Source organism: Centroberyx gerrardi, chromosome 20 (assembly GCF_048128805.1).
Source record: "Centroberyx gerrardi isolate f3 chromosome 20, fCenGer3.hap1.cur.20231027, whole genome shotgun sequence".
NCBI classification, from domain to species: domain Eukaryota; kingdom Metazoa; phylum Chordata; class Actinopteri; order Beryciformes; family Berycidae; genus Centroberyx; species Centroberyx gerrardi.
Window position 1 is genome coordinate 10,689,540 of NC_136016.1, and position 21,781 is coordinate 10,711,320.

A 21,781-nucleotide genomic window follows, 5' to 3' on the forward strand; every position below is an offset into this window, starting at 1 on the left:
GCTGAGACTTGGGAAATTGTTGGGCTGCGACAGACGCACCACGGTGCTGCTCCAAGCGCATCTCAGGCTTGTTGAAGCTGCCAGCCGAGCGCCAGACCTTATAGAGCGAGAGGGGGGCGGTCACAGGCGCGAGAGCGACGGCAGCAGGAGCCAATAGTTGTGCCGAAGATAAATGAGTAGTCGTTTGTTGATAGAAACGGACCAATCAGAGGAGAGTGTGGGAGGTGCCACGCGTGGGATCCTCAGTATGGAGATGAACCTGCGTGCAGGACTCTACTGAGAGTTTGGAAAACTTTCTTATTGGGCATAGAGGCCAATTAACTGTTGTTTTTCATGACTGGTGCAGACATACTGTCCAAATGAGTGGAGACGACTTTATATGTTTCCTGCAGGCTTATTCTGACAAAGTCTCAACATCCCAGCTCTTTTGTTGGACATAGTTATTCCTCCGAGTTCCCATTTCGCCAATCAACAAAATAAAGTTTGACTCAGTTTCAGCAGGACTTCTAAAGAAGAAAAACGACACAAAAAACAATAAACAAATACATAATCAATGTAAGTCTCGTGTGAATGAACCACTAACTTTAGTTTACTTAGTCAAACTATAGTTTGACCTTAATGCCGACTCTGAATGTGGAGAAAATGAAAGGTCACATATTGTCAGCCCACGATATTATTAAACGTAAACTTAAACGGGAAAAACCAAAGGTAAAACAGGTCGTTAATAACAAAATAATGACTGGAATTACAATGATCTAAGGATCTAAATACATAATAATACATTTTCTGATGAGGGTGTTGTAATTGTTAATCTGAAAATTTAGGCTGAATGTCTGAAGAAATAATAATAATAATAATTGCCTAATAATGATTGCCAAATAATAATAGCCAAATAATAATAATAATAATAATAACAATAATAATAACAACAATAATAAGAAGAAGAACCGAATAATAATAATAATAATAATAATAATAATAATAATAACTTAATAATAATAGATGTATGACAAAAGAGCAATCCGGACTACTTTTAGTTTTCTTTCACTATTTTTCTCCAGGCCTATATTGCCTTTATATAATACTCTGTCTTCCTTTATCGGCTGTGTCCTTACTAATAAAACCAAGTAAGTCCGTTATACACAAGCCGTTTTACACTAGGTGCTATAGCCTACTGTAAGCTTCATGTCAAAATAAAGTAACAGAAGCAATAACACGAAAATGAATGCTTTCGAAATGTTGAAATATTCCATTCAACAGGTTAAATTCATTTCTGTGCTCCTGCAGAAAGCCATTCCCTATTTCTTTAGAGATAAATTGTGTTTTATAATAGAAAATAGGCTGTATAGAAATGATGCCCGCCCCTATAGCCCCCGTTGTGTTATCCAGTCTGCTGTGAGAAAATGGCCTATTCTTAAAAAATGAGCTGAACAGTCTTTAATTCGTCAACAGGCGGCCAATTACCAGAAAAAGCCAATACATGTATTTATTCACAAAATGAAATATTTGAAGTGAGTGAAATAATTATGTTGAGGATATTAAAGTTGTAAAATATGAGCTTAATTATTACAAGGGGGAAAAGACCACTTGAGATATGTGAGAGCACTTGAACATCTTAACAAACCATCAGAATAAAAAGCTTAACCTCGAGAATATGTAGCTTTAGTTTCTAATTAAACCAAGTTGCAGCAAAGTAAAAGACGAGGCTCTGCGAAAACCTCTGATGGGAGAATGGAGATGACTCAAAACAGATCTGTAACTTTAACCTCGGAACCTAAGCCGCGTATGAACCAGGCCTACTGACAGACCGTTTTTTATGCTTTAAAAACGAAAGAGAGGCAGACGATCTAATAGCGCACAGATAGAATAAAATCCGCACGACAGCCCTAACACAGGCCTGTCTTGTGTTTGAGGCCATTTATATTTTTAAATGTTGGTATCGTAGAGCCAAAGCTGGACGAACGGCCTAATGTCCTTGTTTGTTATTGTAAGAGTCGACTTGTGATAAATGGACAGATAATCTGATAAAAAAAAATGGCCTACACACCGCAAATCTATTTCCAAAGTCTCTTGCACAAACTCTAGTTTTTTTCAAAACCCATTTCCAAACTCTCATGCACAAACTGTCTCATTTTAAGAACAGACCCATCTGTTTATCGTCATTTAACAAATTGCCCAAGTCCCCAACGAAATATCACAGTAATATTCCTATAAAGACTCGTCTCTCGTGCTTGTGTCTGTGTTGCTTTATAGTGAGTTTATAGTGACTTTATCGCACTTTATGGTATTTTCTTATGATATCACGGTGATATTAACTCTAATATTCCCATAGGAACTTGTAGGGATAGTTTGTGATAGTTGCATATAAGTCTAAAACTTATTTTAGGATTACTATAGTTCTTTTTCAGGTTGAAAATGAGTGATCTGTTTTGTAACAACTCAGACTTATAAGGGAGACCAAAGGTCATCCATCGTCCTTAGATTTCACTGCAGTATATATCCAACTTGGTTTGTATAGTAGTGGAATTTGAGCTTTTATTTCTTTCTAATTCCCTCAGATGTGAGACCCCAGATGTTGGGGTCACTCTGGACATAAAAACTAGCATTGGAGTTCAGTGTAGATTGCTGTTTGGGGACTTTCTCGTGTTTACAGATGCATATTTCGCTCTTCAGTTGTTGACTCTGGCATGAAAGCTCAGTCTCACATTAGAACAGGCAAATAAAATGAATGATTTAATGACTGATGTCATTGCGTGCAATGGGAAAGAGAGTAACCCCCGTGTTTTTTATGCATGCAAAGGGATGAAATAAGGGACCACTTACTCATGAAATATTGTTAGTTTATGAAATAATAATACTAGACTTTTTGAAGCTTTCCCTCGCCCTACATATGGGTACAAGTGATAAATCTTTAGTATAAAAGGTCTAATGATTTAATTGTCAGCAGCTCTCTAAATCACCTTTATGTATGGTGTTAGTTCAAGGCAATCTGTCACAGGATCCTGACGTCTCCCTGGATGGAATTACTGCTATAGACCCACTTAAATATTTAAAAACCATCACATTTACTTTTAAAATGTCTGAAAAAAATACTCTTTAAAGTGACAGTGGTGTGATTTTCTGAACATGTCCTCATCTGAGAATAGCCAGTCCAACTAAGATTTAGTCACATCCTCACACTGTGAATTTCATGGCAAATATGAATAATTTTCAAAGCAGGACTTTACCTTTCAGCAGGACAGCAGGTGAGGAGAGGCATGTGGATCCATCACCTGAGACCTTAAGTCTCTCTAGGTCGAGGCCTAATAAATCAAGCAACAGGTTATTGCTGACCCAGGCCTAGCTATAATGATGCTTTTAATATAACAGATAGTTAATATAATTCTTATGCTCAGTCCTCAGCATCAGAACTGGAAATATGCCCAAAGGGAAGAGCTTCAGCGAGGTAAAAAAAAAAAAGAGCGTGGAGCCATTTTCAAGACAGCACCGCCACCATTGCGCCCCTATAGGAGCGGATGTCGTAAACCATGACAGGCCATCATGCTGAACCCTGGAGGTTGGCATTGACATTCAATCTCCACACAGGTTGGGTGTGTGCTCACCCCCCTCCCATTCTCCAAACTGTAACAGCTGGCTCAATCCCTCCCCTTTCACCCTCTGATATGAAACACTGTATCCGGTCGGACTCTTTACGAGGATGTTAGCCGTTTCAGGTCTCCCAGCCTTGGCTAAATCCCATAGCCCCTTTTATGAAGGGAGGATGGCAGCGTGGGGGAAAGCGGGCTTGTTTCTATGAACGCGGTGATGGAAATGTAACCAAACACCAAAACTAGGGGTAAGGAGCGGAAGGGGAGCATATGTTGACTGACAGGTGCAGAGGTGCTTTGCTAAATAGAGCTTATTGGACGGATGGTCATCTGTGCTTAACGCGAGCGTGTCCACTAAGGCTATAATTGCAACTTAAATCCATACATTAAGTGTATGCTGAGTCAGCACCTACATCTAATGAGGTGTGATAGTGGGCAGTGTGTGTGCAAGTGACTGAAATCTAGAGCATAATCGGAGTGAGGCCTTTACATCAAGTACACAGCCATCCATGCATAATTTATAACGCTTCTAAATTGGGTTTTAAGGGAGTATGGAAAAGGCAAACGAGCTATGGAAAGAGTCTAAACAATCAAGTAAATGATGACAATAAAGACAACAGTGTAATCATGAGACGTTTATTGCCAGAGAACATTTGCCCTTGTGTTTCTTACAGGGGTTAACTATTCTCTTGTTTTGGTGCAGATGAACCGTGTTGAATTAAAGCATTACGCAAATGAATTAAATCCATCAGTGAGTTTGCAGAGTAGCACAATACAATGAGGCCTGTTAGCTATAGATACAGTCAAGTAACATGGACCACGTGAAAGTCAAGCAATGTCATACAATCGTTACAGATACTCAGTACAGTGCCTGAGCTGCTTTTGAATTCGTTCATATTTGTTTTATTTTCATAAACCGACTGACAAACCTTGAATCAACATACTGTTATCTTTCCATTACATAACATCTTAAGGTCCATCGGATGTCCTCCTGTTCTTTAGATCATTCTGCATTTACACAATGCATCAGGTTTGCTTGCAGATTGTGGCCCCTGTGCAGATCCATAGCAGCAATTTACACTGTACAACATTATTTAACATCAGTCATGTACAACATGGACAGGGACTAGCGGGCACCTATATAAATAAATATAGAATATGTACACACATTGAAATGATTACAACCTGATGTAACTCAGGGATTTAATAATTCAGTGTGTTTTCTGTAATCAGCTATTTTCAGCCAAGCCAATTCCAACCCACTCCCTGATCTGCAGTGAGCACCATAGGTTCAACTAAAACACACTCGTACACAGGTCAAATAATGTGTCCATCTCCCACCCTGCAATCACGATACCAGTGGTAGGGGGAGACACTGAAGGAATATCTCCATTAAAATGAGGGTGGGTGTGTCTGGAGGTCTCGGAGGTGTTGGAGGCATCTTATGAATCCAGTTAGCTCTGCAGAGCGATAGGCAGGGAAGCAGCAGGCAGAGCCGGGGCCTCCTGGTCCTTGCGGCCCTTCTTGCAAGTGAGCGCCAGGAGCAGCAGCATGGGCAGGTGCCAGAGGCTGCAGAAGAAGAGCTTGCGGGCGCTGCTGCGGTCTCCCTTGCGGTAGAAGCGGAAGGCCAGGTAGCTGATGTACAGGTTGATGGGGAGGGAGACCATGGGGAAGGTCCAGGTGGTGACGTCCAGCACGGGCCCCAAGGCCGACAGCCCGATCAGGCCCACGCTGTGGCGCAGAGCCACCCTCTTGCACATGCCAGGGTGCGTGACTGACATCATGCGGTAGCCGCCCCGGGAATAGTCCTCCCTCAGGTTCCAGCTTAGGGCGTTGAAGTGGGGGAACTGCCAACTGTACAGGAAACCCCCCAGCAACAAAGCACCTAGAGGGAGAGAAGGAGAAACAGAGAAAAGAATGGAGAAGGGTCATGATTTGGCTAAAACAAAGAGTCACTGAACATCTTAGCCATTTCCTCTCCACCTACAATTTCACAGAGGCATCATGTCATTAGGTAAAAATAAAAATGCCTAATTTGATAGTCCAGTTGAGTCAGAGAACAACAAGTATATAAACTGACAGGAAGCCAAGACACAGCGCTTTGTTTCCAGTGACTGTGGCTTGTGTTTCACATCCTGTGTGGGGGCAACAAACAGGCCTGTGGGCTTGTGCTCATTGCAAGTGCTAATCAGAGTGAGCCAGCACTAGCCGTAACAGGAGACCCCACAACACAGAGCCGCCAGCAGAGCGTCACATACAGGTTTTCTTTTGTCTTACTGTGCTTGTCTTGCATTTAGCAAACATGTGCATAAAATCCCTTAGGGAAACAACAGTGTGGCAAGGCTTTGGCATGGCGCTGCGACTGGAAACCTCAGCATAACCTAAACACAACTGCTCCAAGGAAAAAAAAAAAAATTGAGAGGCCATTGAGAGGACCTGGGAGAGGACAGTCTGCCGAGGGTAGGGTGGTTTAAGAGGGCTTGTATGGATGCATTCACTGTATTCATCTAGGCGAAATCTTTTGATAACCCCCAGTTCATTCAGAGGGCATGCTCCTCTGTCCCAAGGCAGAGGCACAGTACAGGCCAGATTTTTTAGAAAGTGGTATGAATAGCATGAGTTGCTATGGATTCAGCGGCCCTCTAAAAATAAGTGGAAGTTCAATGGCTATAGAGCTGCTTTCATTTCACACATGAAAAGCCCATAGATTCATGATTAACTTTTTGTTGAGAGAGCTCACAAAATATTGGCAGCATAAATGTAAACTTGTGTGTGCATTTCTCAGACATGGCAGTAACATGCTGAAACACATTTCACAGTTGCCATAACAGAACACTTAACATGTCTACCAAACAAGCTGGAGACCCCCCTCAGTCTTCCTTCTCCACTTCTGTCTCCTCGCTAACAGCGCAGCAGGACTCTGGGCCGTATGTAAATAAAGCTTTATGTAGTGCGGGGTCAGGCCTGGTCAGAGGGGTTCTGGTGAACCGAGTGAAGTGCAACACGGCTCACACAAAAATGTTAACTAGAGGTTAGTAAAGAAACAAAACGATGTGATTTGGCTTAAGCCTCATACTGGACTTGTGATCCAGCAGCCTATTGCAGGCATACTGAACTCCGATCGACTTATGAAGTTGTAAAACTGGCCATCAAAGAAAAAAATAATGTTAATTCTGGATTACACATGCAAAAATATTTATCTATGCCTACTGCTGGACTGTAATGGCGATAATACGAATACGAGTTCTGCTTAATAATATCAAACAGCACTTCTGAGCAGTGACCATGCAGCTTTTGATTTGATTACCATACCCAGTGGCTGGCTAGAATATCTTGAGTTGCTGTTGAAATCCAAGTTTATCAGTGTGACTTCACCACAAACCCAAATACCACTGCAGTCTAGGGAGCCAAATATGGATATATGAACCTTCTAACACATTACGGCAGCTCTTTGACCTACAAATGGTCTGAAGACTGGAAAGAAAACATGGGTGCATCAGTGCCTCTGCTGAATTTCCCTGCTAATATGCTGGATTTGTATCACATTATAGACTAACACATTTGAATGGTGAGAACAATGAAACCTGCGATCAAGTGAATCATGATTGTGATAGTGTGCGTGCACGAGGGTGTGTGCATGTAGACCCGAATGTAACTTGTACCTGGGCTCAGAGTGTCTGTGAATGTGATATCTGTGTTTGTGTGTGTATGCATGTGTGCGCTGAGACCCCATGGCCCAGCTGGTGAGTCGTACCTGGATCCAGAGCGCCTGTGGCAGCCGTCCAGCCCATGACGGGGGGTATGGCACCCACCACCGCCCCCACCCAGGTATTGGTGATGCTGAGCCTCTTGAGGGGCGTGTAGCAGCACGTGTAGAGGAGGATGTTGAGGGCGCCCAGGAAGCCCGTCAGGGGGTTGACCACCAGCGTGAGCAGGGCAATCCCAGGAACTCCACAGGCCAGAGCAAAGGACACTGCATGGAGGGGACTGAAGGGGAAGAAAGAGAGACAGAAAAGGAAGAGAGAAAAAACAAAACGAAAAACAGAGGCAGATGGAGAAAGAATGAGAGAAAGAGGGAAAGGGAAAGAAAAAAACAAAGACAAAGGCAAGTGTAAGAGGGGGGACAGATGATAGACATTTTTTAAATAAAATACAAGTTACAATGCACAAATTCAAGCACAGAAAAAAAGTATATCGGCAATCCATCACCAACATGGGAATTATGGTATGATAAACTTATGTGGGCTTGTGCAGAGTACAGATAAGACGATGATAGCTCCACATGCTGAAGACACACACATGCAGCCCCATGGGGGCCGCACACTTAAAGTCAGCAGCCGAGCATGGCTGAGTCTCAAAACGGGAGGCTTAGAGGAAGCTCATCTGATAAGAGTTTGTCAGGGATAAAAGTAGCCCTGCAAGACAAAGAGCATGTGCACACGACGGAGATCAAAACTAGCTGAGGAAAACCACAGCGGCTCAGGCTTTTAGCCGGATGAAGACTTCCTCCTCCTCCTCCTCCCCTCATCTTTTATTGAAAGCAGTGATGGCGAGGTCTGGTTCAAATTCGCCAGTAAATGCTCCATAAATTAAAGAGAGGGGAGATTAAAATCTTGACCAAACGCAGGCCTTTTCTTCAAAAAGCAAACAGGGCTTTTATTTTGGTGGTGTGGCCGGGCAGGGAGATTGGTGCATTAATGTGATTAGTGGTGTTATGTCTGTTTTATGTGGGCTGAGGTGGGGCCGTGCAGGCTGGCTATGGGCTGTCTACAGTCTGACTGTGGCTGACTCAGTGGGGGTCAGAGCGGGGAGTGCGTCACACAGCCTGAGGTGGGGTTACTGTCCTTTGCTTACAGTTTGACACAGCCGCAGTCATAACGTCAGGTGGGTAATGTCAATACAAAAAGCTGAAGATGTGGCCATCTGGTTAAGCCACAATCAATGCCAGGACTCTAAAATGTAAAACATGAGGGATTTACCCATTATGTTAAAGAAACAGAATTAATCTACTGAAAACTTAGTTACCTGTGAAATACCCAAGTGGTCAGAGAGGGCAAGGTGACAGGAAACTGTGGGAAACAACTACCAGAACTTTACAAATTTGTGCATCAAGATATCAATGCCAAAGGAATGTCCCACATGGATTGAAACACAATGGTTTCGGGGGCTGGTCGGTGTTGGGAGAATAAAAATGATCAACTGCTCTTATTTTATTACCAAGTTCAGAACTATCCAGTATCATCACATGCTGCGACCTCAAACTATGTTCAACATCCTACCACAACAAAGAACGAGTTCCTGTCATCCAGATTTCACCAAAAGCTTGTCTGCATTGCCTTAATCAAAAGACAGTAAAGATGGAAGAGATGATACTCTGTCCTGCTGATACGTGATTATAATCCATTTCCGATGCTGACATCATACAAGGCAGATAGACTCCCTCCATCAGTAAGGACAGACTTGGCTGAGGAACATCATTTAGCCTACACAAAGACTCATCCTGGAGAAGATATGGAGAATGTGTAGAATGTGGGCTTCTGATGGCTTGTTTGACAGGGCAGTCCAGCCTCCCAGCTGCTCTCTGTCTCTACACAGGTTGTGTGTGTGTGTGTGTGAGAGAAAGAGGGAGACAGAGAGAAACAAAGAGCGAGAGAGATAGTGTATCTGTGTCATATCCTTTCACTTACACACACACACACACACACACACAGAGTTCATTCTGTCATGTCAACAGCCAGGGACAGGCTGAACACCAGAGAAAAGAGGCTGTTTAGTCAATGAGAGAACACCCTCAATCACCAACTCAACAGCACCAGTGTCCACTTTTAAACAGCATGTCAATGGAGAATTCCTGAAGCTGGGCAGAGATAGCTGCAGGTCAAGTTCCAGCACCTAGCATCTCTTCAGCATTATGGCATAAGACTTATGGATATTCAGCCCTCAAGCGGCTCCGTTGCTAGCATATGTTGGGACAGTAGGCAACAGAGGCAATACGCTCCTTCTAGTTTAACCTTGTTTGGATTGGATTGATAGTGGAAGACATTCCATCCTATTCTATCAACAAATCATTTGCCTTTGTTCATCCAAGATAAAAACGAAAGGAGAGATAAGGAGCTTAGGTGACCCTTTTTCCGGTAAGAATGAAGTGCAAAGGAGGTGGTTTCCTGGTACTGACAATGGGTGGAGAGGATGTGTGGTTGGTGTGCATGTGCTCATGAATATTTGTGTGTCTGCCTGGCGCTCAAGGGTGGCAGTCTTCCACAGGGGCAGGTAGAAACGAGCATATCCAGTTACTGAGTCAGATTTAGAGGAGCGTGGCAATGCAAGCAGTTCACTGAGCGCCAATAGAGAGGTTATCAGTCATCTAAACAGTGGAGTTAGCAGAGTAGAGGAGGTCAGGTACACTACACACACACCCCCACCCCACCCCTCATTGGTCCATACCCTCCTTCCTCCCAACCTGGCAACAAGCTCGCATTACACCTGACAGGTGTGGAGGGGAGGATCAGCCCTGCTGGCATGCTATTTCTGTTATTGGCAGCTGTGACTTCCCTCGCTGCCTCTACTCTAAATACACAGCTATTGGTCTGTTCACCATAATAACTAATGGTGGAATGGAGTGTAAATTGATCTGGGATGTGTGCTCAGCACTACTGTTTTATTTACGGTGTACTCTTCATTATAATATCACCTGCAAATACGCATAGGCTGTTATTACAGAGTGGTTAGCTCATGTTTCACCACTGGAAAAATGTCCCTCAGCAAGACTAGATAAGGATAAGGACAGTTGGCAAGACAACAGTAGAGAACTTATTCACTCATTCCTCCAGGCTACTTCGGTAGCCTAGTGTCTCTGTCATGTAGTGTGCTGTGCTGGCAATACCATGTTGCTGCTTCTGCATGGAGTTGAACCCCAGCTCATGCTGTGCTGTTGCATCTCTCTCCTCCTGTGTTCTCTCCAGTCATTCTTCATTGTCTCCATAAACTAATAAAAGTGCTGAAGGTACATTGTCAACTCTTCTTTCGTAAACAGAGCTGCATGAGAAAAAGGGGCAGATGTTAAATAAGCAGAAAGACAGCAAACTGTACCTGATCTGTCCTCTGACGAGTGGACGGTTCTTTGTGCGGTTCATGTTGGAGTCAAAGGGCACCTCGAAGTACTGTGGAGACAGACGGAAGAGTTTGTTACTGCAAGAGGCACACAGACACGAATACAATGACACGCATAGTCACAGAGACACAGACACAAGAGGCAATCAGACAAAAACAAGGAAAGACACTGTTTCTCTCTCTCGCCATGCACACACACACACGCACATAGTCTCATCTTCAAAGCCGGAGGCGGCCAGGGCAAGTCAGCTCTGTAACCAATAATCCTGTCAGCCGGCCATCATTCCCAGAGTCTCCTCTCTCAACCCTTCTCGCAGACACAGAGCCACACAACCCAACACTGCCTCTACTGCTGCTCACTGTCACTTTCAGAATGAAGCATAAAGCTGAGGCATGACATCTCCATATCAAAGTCTTGTAAGATAATATCCCCACATACTGTTGGCAGCAGTGAGAATTCATCACGATGGGTTTTCATGCAGTATTTATGTAGACATGCAGCATCACTATAGTTTAAGTCTCACTTTTTCATGCGTATTCCCGCACTGCTACTCACAGGCACAGAGGTGGTTTGGAAACTTCAAATTTCGTCTTTTATTTTGAGCCATTTTAAGGTACAAAGAATGAACTGACATTGAGTTAGACAGACTAGTATAGACTAGTAGACAGATTAGTAGAGTTTTGTGTTACAATATTTTGACAGAGCTGTCTGAAGATACAAATAGCAAGGAAGGTGTGAGTGAGGGAAAAAATAAAAAACACCACACTACTCAAGTAATTTTAGATTGCCAATGAACAAACGTTATGACCTATTTTGCATATTTCCTAACCTGTATGGTCTATGATGTTAGTCCTGTCAACCTCTACGCATTTGGCTTATCAGAAATGGTAAGAATTAATAACAAGACTGATAGCATCACTAGTGAGGTAGTTGTACCCTGAAAGTGCCCATGGGGTTACAGGCCTTGTATTAATTGGATGCATCTATAATGGCCACAACAGTACAAAATGAAGGCTATATGCATGGTAGATGCATATAGATGGGGGACTTCTATAATAGCTGCTTCGTCTTCCTATGCAAAATCTGGAGAGAGACAACGTGAGGGGAGCAACTCGGAGACTGAAGTGGTGCAGGGTGAGCAGAGATTTGCTATGGCCATGCCTTGCCATAGCAAATCTCCGCTCACCCTGCACTTGTGGAGTAAGTGGACTGGAAGTGGAAGGTGGGGGCAGTGAGGAGTGGGCTGGAAGGTGGTGGTGGGGGTGTTCTGGGTTACAACTATGTGAAAAACTACTTATTCTCCTGTTTTATGATCTGCTCTGGAGGAGTATGCTTCAAAGTGCCCCCATGAGATTGGCAATGTGTGACTAAAATGCAAACACATGGGGTGCTTAAACGCAGGAACCGGCTAATCTGGGAGTGTGTGTGTGTGTGTGTGTGTGTGTGTGTGAGTGAGTATGTATGTAGAGACATGTGTGTATCTGTTTGCCTGCATAAGAGCCTTTGACTAATGAAGAAAACAGATAAAGCACTCAGACTGGAGAATATCAAGATCCATAACTCCTGATATATAGCACACATAAAATATCTAATAAACAGATAATCCACTTCTCTCTTCTTCAACCCCCACTTTCCGAATTTACTGCCCACTTGACATCGGAAAGCCTTCATATTAAAAAAAAAACAAAAAAAAAAACCTTGCGGATGGTAATACATTTAATATTGTATCCATTTATATTTTGAAGAACCTTGGGGAGTGGGCTGTACCACTAAGTTGCACTGCGGGGGAGTCAGTCTCAGCATTAAGTGTGACTGTGGTGTGAGCCTTGTTTGCCTGAGCCATTGGTGAGCCCCCGCAGGGAACCTGGCCTGAAATGGATCAGAGTGACCGCTACGGCTACTTAGGAAAGCTAAAACCGCCTTGAAAATGTCTTCAGTCAAAGTACAGTTGTGTAACAGTGCAAAGTTCACCTGTGGTCATTTTGAGAACGGCACAGCTTTCCAAAAAAAAATCCCATTCTACTAGTCTGAATATAACATTAGCATTAGAAAAGAGAGAGAGAGGAAGAGGGCCTCTTTGATAGTCATGCCTACAGCACCTAGAAATACGGGTAAATATGATGTCTCCTCATTTGGTTCCAGTTACTTCTGGGATTGTAGTGGAACTAAAACCCCCAAACCACCCAAAGTGATAAAAGTTGGCGGTGGAATAAGCTCTCTCCATGTGCTCAAAAGAAATTCCTCCGCTTCCCCTTTCCTCCTTAGCTCCAGCCGTAGTGGAGCGCTAGCTAGCTGGGTCTGACCTGACTGGGCCAGGCTGATGCACAGCTGTGTCTGCGGCTGTGGGACCCCGAGGCCCGGGCTGAGGTGTTAATTCTATTTCCTGGGTCAGGAAACGCGTCAGGAGGTCAGGGGCCGCGGGAGAGAGAAATGCAGTTTGTGGCCAGGCCAGAGCAGAGCCACGTTGAACCAGGCCTCAGGCAGGGCCAGGGCGAAGCTCGCTGCACCACTGGTCACATAAAAAACAAGAATCCACTTAGTTTCCAATAACACTATCCTGCACGTGAAAAAAAAAAACGATACTGTGCATAGCAGTGCTCTGTGCACTTTGCCCCTGCAGACCTATAAGGTACCACTACAGGGGGTAAATAAGAGAGAGAGCAAAGAAGAGAGCTGAGCAGGGAAGAGAGAGTGCCTCAGCACACACAATCTGCAGTGTTCATCTCCCAGACTGTTTGGACTGGGCCTGTCCCGTGTGTACCTTTGATTTGATGTGGCTGTCACAGTCACTCAGCGAACCCACGGCGTGTGCTGTGTCGTCATTTCACAGTTTGTCCGGTTCTGCTCTCTTTCCTCCCTCTCCCCCTTTTAAGTCAGTGAGTGCCTCATCTGGTTTGCATCAGCGGCCCTCTCAGCCCATGTCATTATTTCCGCCCAACACTACCATGTGTTGCAATGATGGCATTAAAATGATTGGGCCATTTGTATGTGTGTGTGTGTGTGTGTGTGTGTGTGTGTGTGTGTGTGTGTGTGTGTGTGTGTGTGTGTGTGTGTGTGTGTGTTACCACAGGTAGGTCTACAGGTTGCCATGGTTCAGAGTGCATATGGTTATTAAACTGATGGAGTGCCACATCAGCTCTTTAGAGCAAACCTTCACTAGAAGATACTAGTCTTACAGTCCTGCAATTGAGATCTGACAATCTGGTTTCCACTGTGGGCAGCAGGGTCCAACAGGGCCAGCCAAGGTTAACTCATTATTCATGTTACTCAATTTCCCACATTTTTGAGCAAGGCTACAGTTTCAACTAAACAAATGATGCTTTCAATATTGTGTTATTACCATGATGAGTTGGCCCTATGTTGGGAAAATGGCTCATGTAGAAACTTAAGACCACAGATTGTCCACTTCCTGTCTTCCTCCAAGAAAGAATGCAGGCAAGAATGGAAGCTAGAGAATCCCACTACTAAATCCTGGCTTGACAGGTAAACTAGTTATATCAGTCAAATTGTGACAAAAATTAACTGCCAAATTCTTCATAAAGCAAAGATGAGAGCTGCATATTTGACAGAGTTACTGCAGATAGTGTAAATATTCTGAGGTGTTGCTGTCAATATTCATACCCACAGCCTTTTGTGCTCAAGAAGGCCACTAAATATATTCTTAAACTTTCAACTCAAAAAGCCTGAAATCTAACCAAAGTAAAAACTCCAGCGTGAAAAAATTATACACATCCCCAAATGTATTAAATGCTAATACATTTCAATGTCAGAAGCTTCATCAGTCACATTTTCCTATTTTTTAGTATAATAGTATTCAGTAGTACGTCACAATCTACAAAACAATAATGGCTAATGATCCAAGCTGGTGGAGCGCTTCGTTGAACATCGCTACCGAAAACCGGAAGTAATGGAGAGGCTGGCTGCTGCTTTCAATTATGAACACAAACACACACACACAAAACCCATAACTGTAGGGACAATTATCTGCCAGATGATGAGGACGGAAAACAGGCGAGACCAAAGTGAGAAGCAGAGGAGGGGGGGGGTACAGCTGCCAGATCCTCAGGGCTATCAAAGACAGAACGTGATCCACCAGCCAACCACCAGAGCTCAATTGATAACAGGCTGCAGGCAGGCATTTCCTGTTCCTGTGTGGAAGCTGAGGAAGATAACTGGGCTTTGTACCATGATATAATTTATAGTGATGTGAAACTACACAGAATGTGTCTGTTAGACAGTTTTAATATTAAACGCAGAGGCTGTAGGATTTAACTGCAGTGCCGTTATGATGACAAAGTGTGTAAAATGTTTAATGCAGCTGAGTAGCTGTCATGACTCTTTGAGGAGCTGGCCTGTACAACCATTTTAGTAAGGAGAATGGACAAGAATATGACTCCTCCATGTGCACAGACATCCCATTTCAATTCAACAAAACACTGTAAAGAAGGGACGGGCCCCTCCCTTTTCTTTGGTACAGTGTTGAGTATCCAACCTCATACTTGTGTTTCATTGCGCACCAGTCGCTCCTTGCACTCCCCTTGGGAAAAGGGTTGCCCTACCAACCCCACATGACAAACACACCTCCAGGCCGCCTGCACAAACAATAATGGGAAGGCAGTGAAGGTCGGAGGAGAAGAGCGATACGGTAACTATACACCCGCCATTTACTGTGTTTACTCGAGAGGCAAGAGTGTGCCTACATACAAGCACAAGAACACACACAGCTGAGCAGCTGTACGGCTTTGGCTCACAGGACATCAGCTGGCCTAAACATCGTGTCTCTCTCGCTCTGCCGAGGGAAACCCAGGTGCATGGCTAAACCCAACAAAAAGACCAAGTCATCACTTGTCAGAATGTCACCTGTTTGCACACTGGAGCTGAATGGCAGGCTCAAACATCCACAGTGGTGGGCGGTGCTCCCATGCATGCTAGCCAGGTCTACTTAAGAAAGCACACGAGAGCTCTCAAAAGCCCGCTTCAAAACCGACTGAACTCTCTCTGATCAACACAAACAACCAAAGATTTACATAGATTAAGCTTTCCGCAGTCAATTCAATGGCTCTGGCAAACGTACAAGACGTTCTGAAGCCAAATGAAAGAAAAGAAATGGGGAAAAAAACAGCCCAGACATGCAACGTGACGAGTCACGACACTAAACCACTGATGAGACAGATCAAGGTTATATCAAGGTGTTCCTAGTGCAGAAATCCAGTTGCTGCGCTGTCATAGACGGGCTGTTGATGTCTTTTGAGTCAAGTGAATAGTCTTGGAGCTATGTGAGCAATGCTGTGGTTTTACACTACTGCCTTGAAGAACCTGTTTACCAGTCTTCCAAAGTGCTTATTAAACTGTGAACAAGTAGCGGGGGCGGGGGGCGGGGGGCAGGGGTTGTCAATCGCGAGGTGTTTAATACAAAACCAAGAGAGCACCCAAGGAAATGTGAGAAACAGAGGTGTGGAGAGTAAAGGGATAGGGGAGAACGTGAGAAAGGATGGAAGAAGGAAGAGATAAAAGGAGAGAGAGTAAGTAACAGAGGAGATACGGGCGAAGTAGGAAGAACGGACATGGGAAGGAAAAAGGAGGAAGAACAGGTGAGAGGGCAGAAGAGATGAAGGGAAAGGAGGGTGCAGAGAGGGGAGGCAGGGAGGTTGGATGCAGACAAAGACTGTGCAGTGTGATATGAAACACCTCTAGGGCCTTTAGCATCATCCTGGCAAGCTGACATTTGGACAGGGAGAGTGTATATCGCCCGCTTGCAGCTCACACAAACACACAGTGCAAACTTCAACATGGTATCTGCAAGCTAAAACATCTGAGAAATACTAAACTGATATTTTAACTTACCCTACTTGTTCTCATTGATCTAGGTTTTTCCAATGAACTGTCATAGTCCTTCATAAATATGCCTGGAAACTCAAATCTGACATTGAGGTAGTTAGAGAAAGAGTGTTGATTACATCTCCCTCACTTCATCCCTGTCGCTGAGAAAAGGACAATATTTATTTCACACTATCTGCAGTCGGGGGGTGAGAGATAAAACAGGAGACAGGCGTCTGGGTCTGGAATGCTGCATGTGGACAGCTGGCAGATGTTTCGGTGGTTCCTAGTCCAGCCCCTCTGATCCTGAGACGTGATGAAATGATAGGGGATCACTTGGTGTGATCCGGACATGAAAAGCCTGAGTTGTTTGCACCCTGGGCTACATAGGAGAACTCTAGAGAAAAGGGGACCAACAAAACCACATAACCTTTGAACCAGACATCTCTCCCCCTATTTTCAGAGGTCCTCACGGCAACACATGCATGTAGTGAACCATTTTATGTTTAGCCTCAGACCCCCAAACAGATGTAGCTAGCCAAGTTGCAATCTCTCCTGGTCTACTAAATCCCTCAACCATGGAAGTGCATTATACTGCTGCTGTGCACTAAGGTCTCATTTGGGTGTTCCTAGGCACCACTGTTCAAGACTGCAGTACTTTGTCTAGCCAAAGAGTGGATCACGTCTCCCTTTCGGCTGTGCGTGCTGGGCTATACCCACACCTCTTCCCTCTTTATAGTGCTCTGTTTAGAGCTGTTGGCAGTAGTTCAGCTGGCACAGCCACTCTCTTGATTAATGGCCTGAGTGTGGGACAGTGAAGTGCTAAACTGTCTTCATGTTAATCAGCCAATTAATGCTGAGCAGAGCTGCATTACCTCTGCCCTGCCGATAATCAGTCCCTTTGGCTGTGATGATATGGGCAGGATCTGGGAAAGCTTACTGCAGGGCAGAGGCATGCTGTACCCTCGCTGCAGGGACCCAGGAGAGAGGGAAGGAGTAATGGGACAAGGGGATAAAGCTAGAAATGGAAGAGAAAAGAGAAACAGCTATAATTAAGTGGAAGATTTCTTGCTGGTTTTTTTCTAACCCTTCTGATCACAGAAGGCTTCACAGCATCTGCTGTAACTCCACAGACAAAGGATATTTTTTGTGGTACGTGACTAGATGAGTGTTGTCTATTTTGGATCTGCGTAGGAGACTGTCTTAAGCTGCTATGGCAGGGGGCCTGGGGGAATATGTGTCCTGTATTGAGGAGCGACGCACTAGTTCATCATACATGCCTTGTGTGTCATATCATATCACTATGCTCATCGTTTATGCAGTGCCGTGACCAGGCCACAGCGCCTCCTACTGTGAGGGAGGGCTCAGGTTACAGGCTAAACTCTCAGTGGATGGCACTGGGGACGATTATTACAGCAAATCTCTAGGATCTAGAGATCCCTCTATCTCAGAGGGAGGTATTTCATTACAGGTCATGTTTGTTTAATGTCACAAAAAGAGTACTTACACCTTCCACTTATGACCCCAGACCTTCATTCATAAATTCCCCACTCAAGTCAAAATATGCATCCTACTGTTAAACTGTTATAATCGAATCTGGGACATTTGGACTTGGACTTCAGTGGAATGATTCAATTTTAACAAATTTTAAGCGTTTCAAATCTTTATTTTGACTTCTACGAAGTGGTTTGGTACCATTCGCCACATAACTCCTTTAAACACTATGAACCACTTCCTCCCTTTAGACTGCAGCCAAACTAACCAGAAAACTAAACATCGGGCCATGCTGGCTGACACATTTATTTTCACTCCTCTGTAAACACATCAGTTGTACTAATAGGACAAATTCCTTTGTTTGAGTGCTAGCCAGCCATATCTCTAGTCTCAGCCTGATAAGTTAACATTCTTACTAACGAGGGCATTTCACTCCAGCTCCTGATAACTGTTAACTGTCCACACTGGACTGGACTCTATTCAGCCTTACACAGGGTGGGAATAGTGGGCCGATACAACAGTGAGGGATGAATACATAACTTAGGCTGTGTGTGGTCAAGATACTTGTTTAAAGGGAAATAAACAGTCTTTTCCGCCATCATTGGGCATTTGCAAATAACTGAGGGTGTGAGAGACGTGACATGCAGTTTGAAAGCCTCTCAACAGTTTGGTGCGGTTGAAAAAGAGGCATGTGCATGACTGTGTGTATGTTTGAGAGAATGCGAGTGTTTAGATTATATTCTTCTTCCACAGCTGTGTCTGACCATGAAGAGACTGTACGAAGGGCTCGGCCTAAATACCACTCCGATATGGTTTGCCCCAAAGGTCTTGAGGACCCCCCATCCCCACCCCCTTGGGGATTAGAAGTGATTAGCAGTGGACGAAGGAGGCAGCGCGTGTCAAACATGTGAAGGCCCTCACTGTTCTCTCAAAAACGTGACAGGAGCCATCAGCACCTCTGGCAGGTTTGTGTTGAAGCCGTGGGCACCGGTGACCCACGGGCAAATCCACTCCTCCATCTGGACAGGCTCATTCATCAAGCCTTTCAAATCAGGATGATGAGGACCTCTGAGAAGACTGCATCACAGAGACAACTCTAATTCGCTGTATGTGGTTTTTTTCCTCGATCACTCATGGCGTTCCCTTTTAAGGGTCTTGACTTTAAATTCTGATTTCACAAGGGAACTGGATGAGGTCAAATTGCTATTACTCAAACCAGTCAACCTGACAGCAAAACAATTCAGCTAAGCTATATCGTGAGGAATACCAAAAGATGCCTGTCATGACATGTACAGAGCACATTAGTCAACAGTAATTTTCAGTGCTTGTGTTTGTGACCGCTGGCAATGAAAAGAAATAATCATCCGTTTCTCTTCCTACAGATACTCAAGAGTGGAGGCAAAGGGTCGTTTGGTTAAGATAATCCACCTGATTCCTCCATCTATGAGAAACACATACTGTACATGCATTCTGTTCTTTTCCCCACATTTGTAAGCAAAGCAAATGAAAAACTGCTTAAATTTTCCCATTTCTTAACTTTGTTCTTTTTTATCTCTGGCTTGCGGTAAGCACTTCGGCATGCTGGGACATGGGTCACAGGCCTCTTACAGGCCTCTGCTTTTTCTCCAAGGTAAGGCTGCTTCTGAAAACAGCCTCGCGATCCAACAAAGAGACCTGACACAACCTGTACATTCCACAATCAGGACAACCTTTCTTCTCCCTCTCTTGGCCAGCATGTTCTGTAAACTAGACTTCTGATAACACACATGCAGCTCAACTCGGTAGAGTGCAGAACGGGTAGGCTCAGGGACAAGGCAGAGGGAAAACCAGAAAAACTACAACGTTCTCCCAAAAAAGTAATACAAATACGAAAATATTTTCAGTGTACAAGATTTACAGGCTGCTTATTTTCTGCAAAGAACGGAAATTTTTAAAACTGAAATGCAACACACTCTACTTTTTGCTGTCTACATATCCTATAGGCCTTCACAGCCACCTCCTTCTTGATCCAAACAGGAAAAGACAGTGTAGTAAAGCATGGTGCCAGAGAGCACATGGTTAATATCAGGGGGCTGCTCTGAACTGGCCTGGAAGAGTGGGAGGGAGCACTCTTCAACCATCACATGGGGCTGGAGATGAATTTTAAAAAAAATGGCCTCCCACTATTGGATCTCTAATTATAAACCAGAAAAAATATGTGGTTTTCAGCCATATGTGGGGGCTAAAGGACAGCACTTCTAGCCCACTAACCCCCTTTATTAGTTTCACGCTTTTGAGTGACAGGAAACAGAATGAGGAAAAGATTCAATTTATGCTTGCATTGGGGGGGAGGGGGGGGGGTATATTTGCTGGTAAACCCAACACACAGAACCAGACAGTGAGCTGTGGCAAAAAAAAAAAAAACAGGAATAAATAATTTATCCATGAGTTTCAATCCTGTTTGCTGGAGCAAATGGGAGAAGACTGTGTGAATAGGGTAACAAAGTTCCTGTCAGAGTCTGCCCCGCTCCACTGCCAGGAGCTGCGTCCCCGAGACCCATCCTTCCCTCTGCCATATTCTCTGTATTCCCTCGCTTCTCACTGTCCCCTCAAGTGGAAAGGCATCCAGTTAGCTTCTTGACAGGTTCTAGGAGTGAGTTGTCAACCATCTGTCCCCTGAATGTAACAAAAATGCTTTCTGTCAGGACGTGGCACGTCACCGCTTCCATGTGGCTGGATGGGGGAGAGTGATTGCACTGGAGCAGTTCTGAGAGGACACCAGGGGGAAATCGCAGCAATGGCCACCAAACCAAGATTTTAAGTCTACATTAATAACAGGCCACTGGAAAATGTACACAGTGGTAAAATCTTCCAACTGAATAACTGACAAACACGTCCAAAATAATGTAATTAGGTTATCACATATATATAGGGTAAAAGAATGTAGAAGGTGAGCACGCTGTTTGAAAATTCTGGACAGCAGCAATTCTGTCAGCTTTCTTGAAGCAAACAACATAAAAACGGAGGGATACATTTCCTTATCTACAGTACAGGGTAATACCATGATTCTGCTATCATTTCCTATAAAATAGCATAGGTTGTACCTTTTAAACAAAGGAAGTGATTTCAGAGTGGTAAAGTGCCATTAACACTGTGGGCTGGTGAAATTGGAGCCACTTTTCCCCTACCCACCATGTCTCTCGTTAAGCAATTATTGCAGGAGGAGGTTTCATATAAAAGGTCTGCAGGCAAGAAAGACGGCAAGAAAGACAGCAAAAGCGCAGACCCCGACCCCCCCCCCACACACATACACACACCGTCTGATAGGCAGATAGTGGAAATGGTTAACCCCCAGGATTTGGGTAACTGAGACAAACAAGTTCCAAGTAACACACACACACACACACACACACACACACACACACACACGCACACACACACACGCACACACACAAAGCAGTGCTATTCTGAAACTGGCTACAGTTGTGTGGGTGGAAAATGAATGGGAACAGAATAGTGGTTACTTCCTTCTATTTGAATGAATGACTGTGCAGCAACATTAATGGTGGTCAGGGTAAAAGCAGGTATGTGTGTGTTGGGGTGGAGGCCTTTTTTGTGTAATCATGGCAGTTAGAGGCATGTAGTTAGGCAGATAATGCCAGCAAGGATGAGAGGAGCATGACTCGCTGCTGAATTGGACCCGCTTGATTATAGAAGAGGTCTTTTATCACATGCCAAAGGTTCATGAGGAGAAAAAAAGCTGCAGTGCATGTTTAGCCACTAGTTTACTCAT

General features: G+C 44.2%; 1 protein-coding gene across 1 annotated transcript in view; it reads right to left on the reverse strand.

Moving 5' to 3' along the window:
- Positions 1-4,219: 4,219 nt before the first annotated feature.
- cox10 (cytochrome c oxidase assembly factor heme A:farnesyltransferase COX10) overlaps positions 4,220-21,781 on the reverse strand; it is a 33,149-nt gene continuing 15,587 nt past the window's right edge. The window contains exons 5-7 of the mRNA XM_071901889.2: positions 10,677-10,747; positions 7,342-7,574; positions 4,220-5,472 (exon numbers count right to left, since the gene is read on the reverse strand). Coding sequence (XP_071757990.1) covers positions 5,042-5,472; positions 7,342-7,574; positions 10,677-10,747 — 735 coding nt within the window. The 3' untranslated portion in view covers positions 4,220-5,041. The remainder of the gene's footprint in view (positions 5,473-7,341; positions 7,575-10,676; positions 10,748-21,781) is intronic.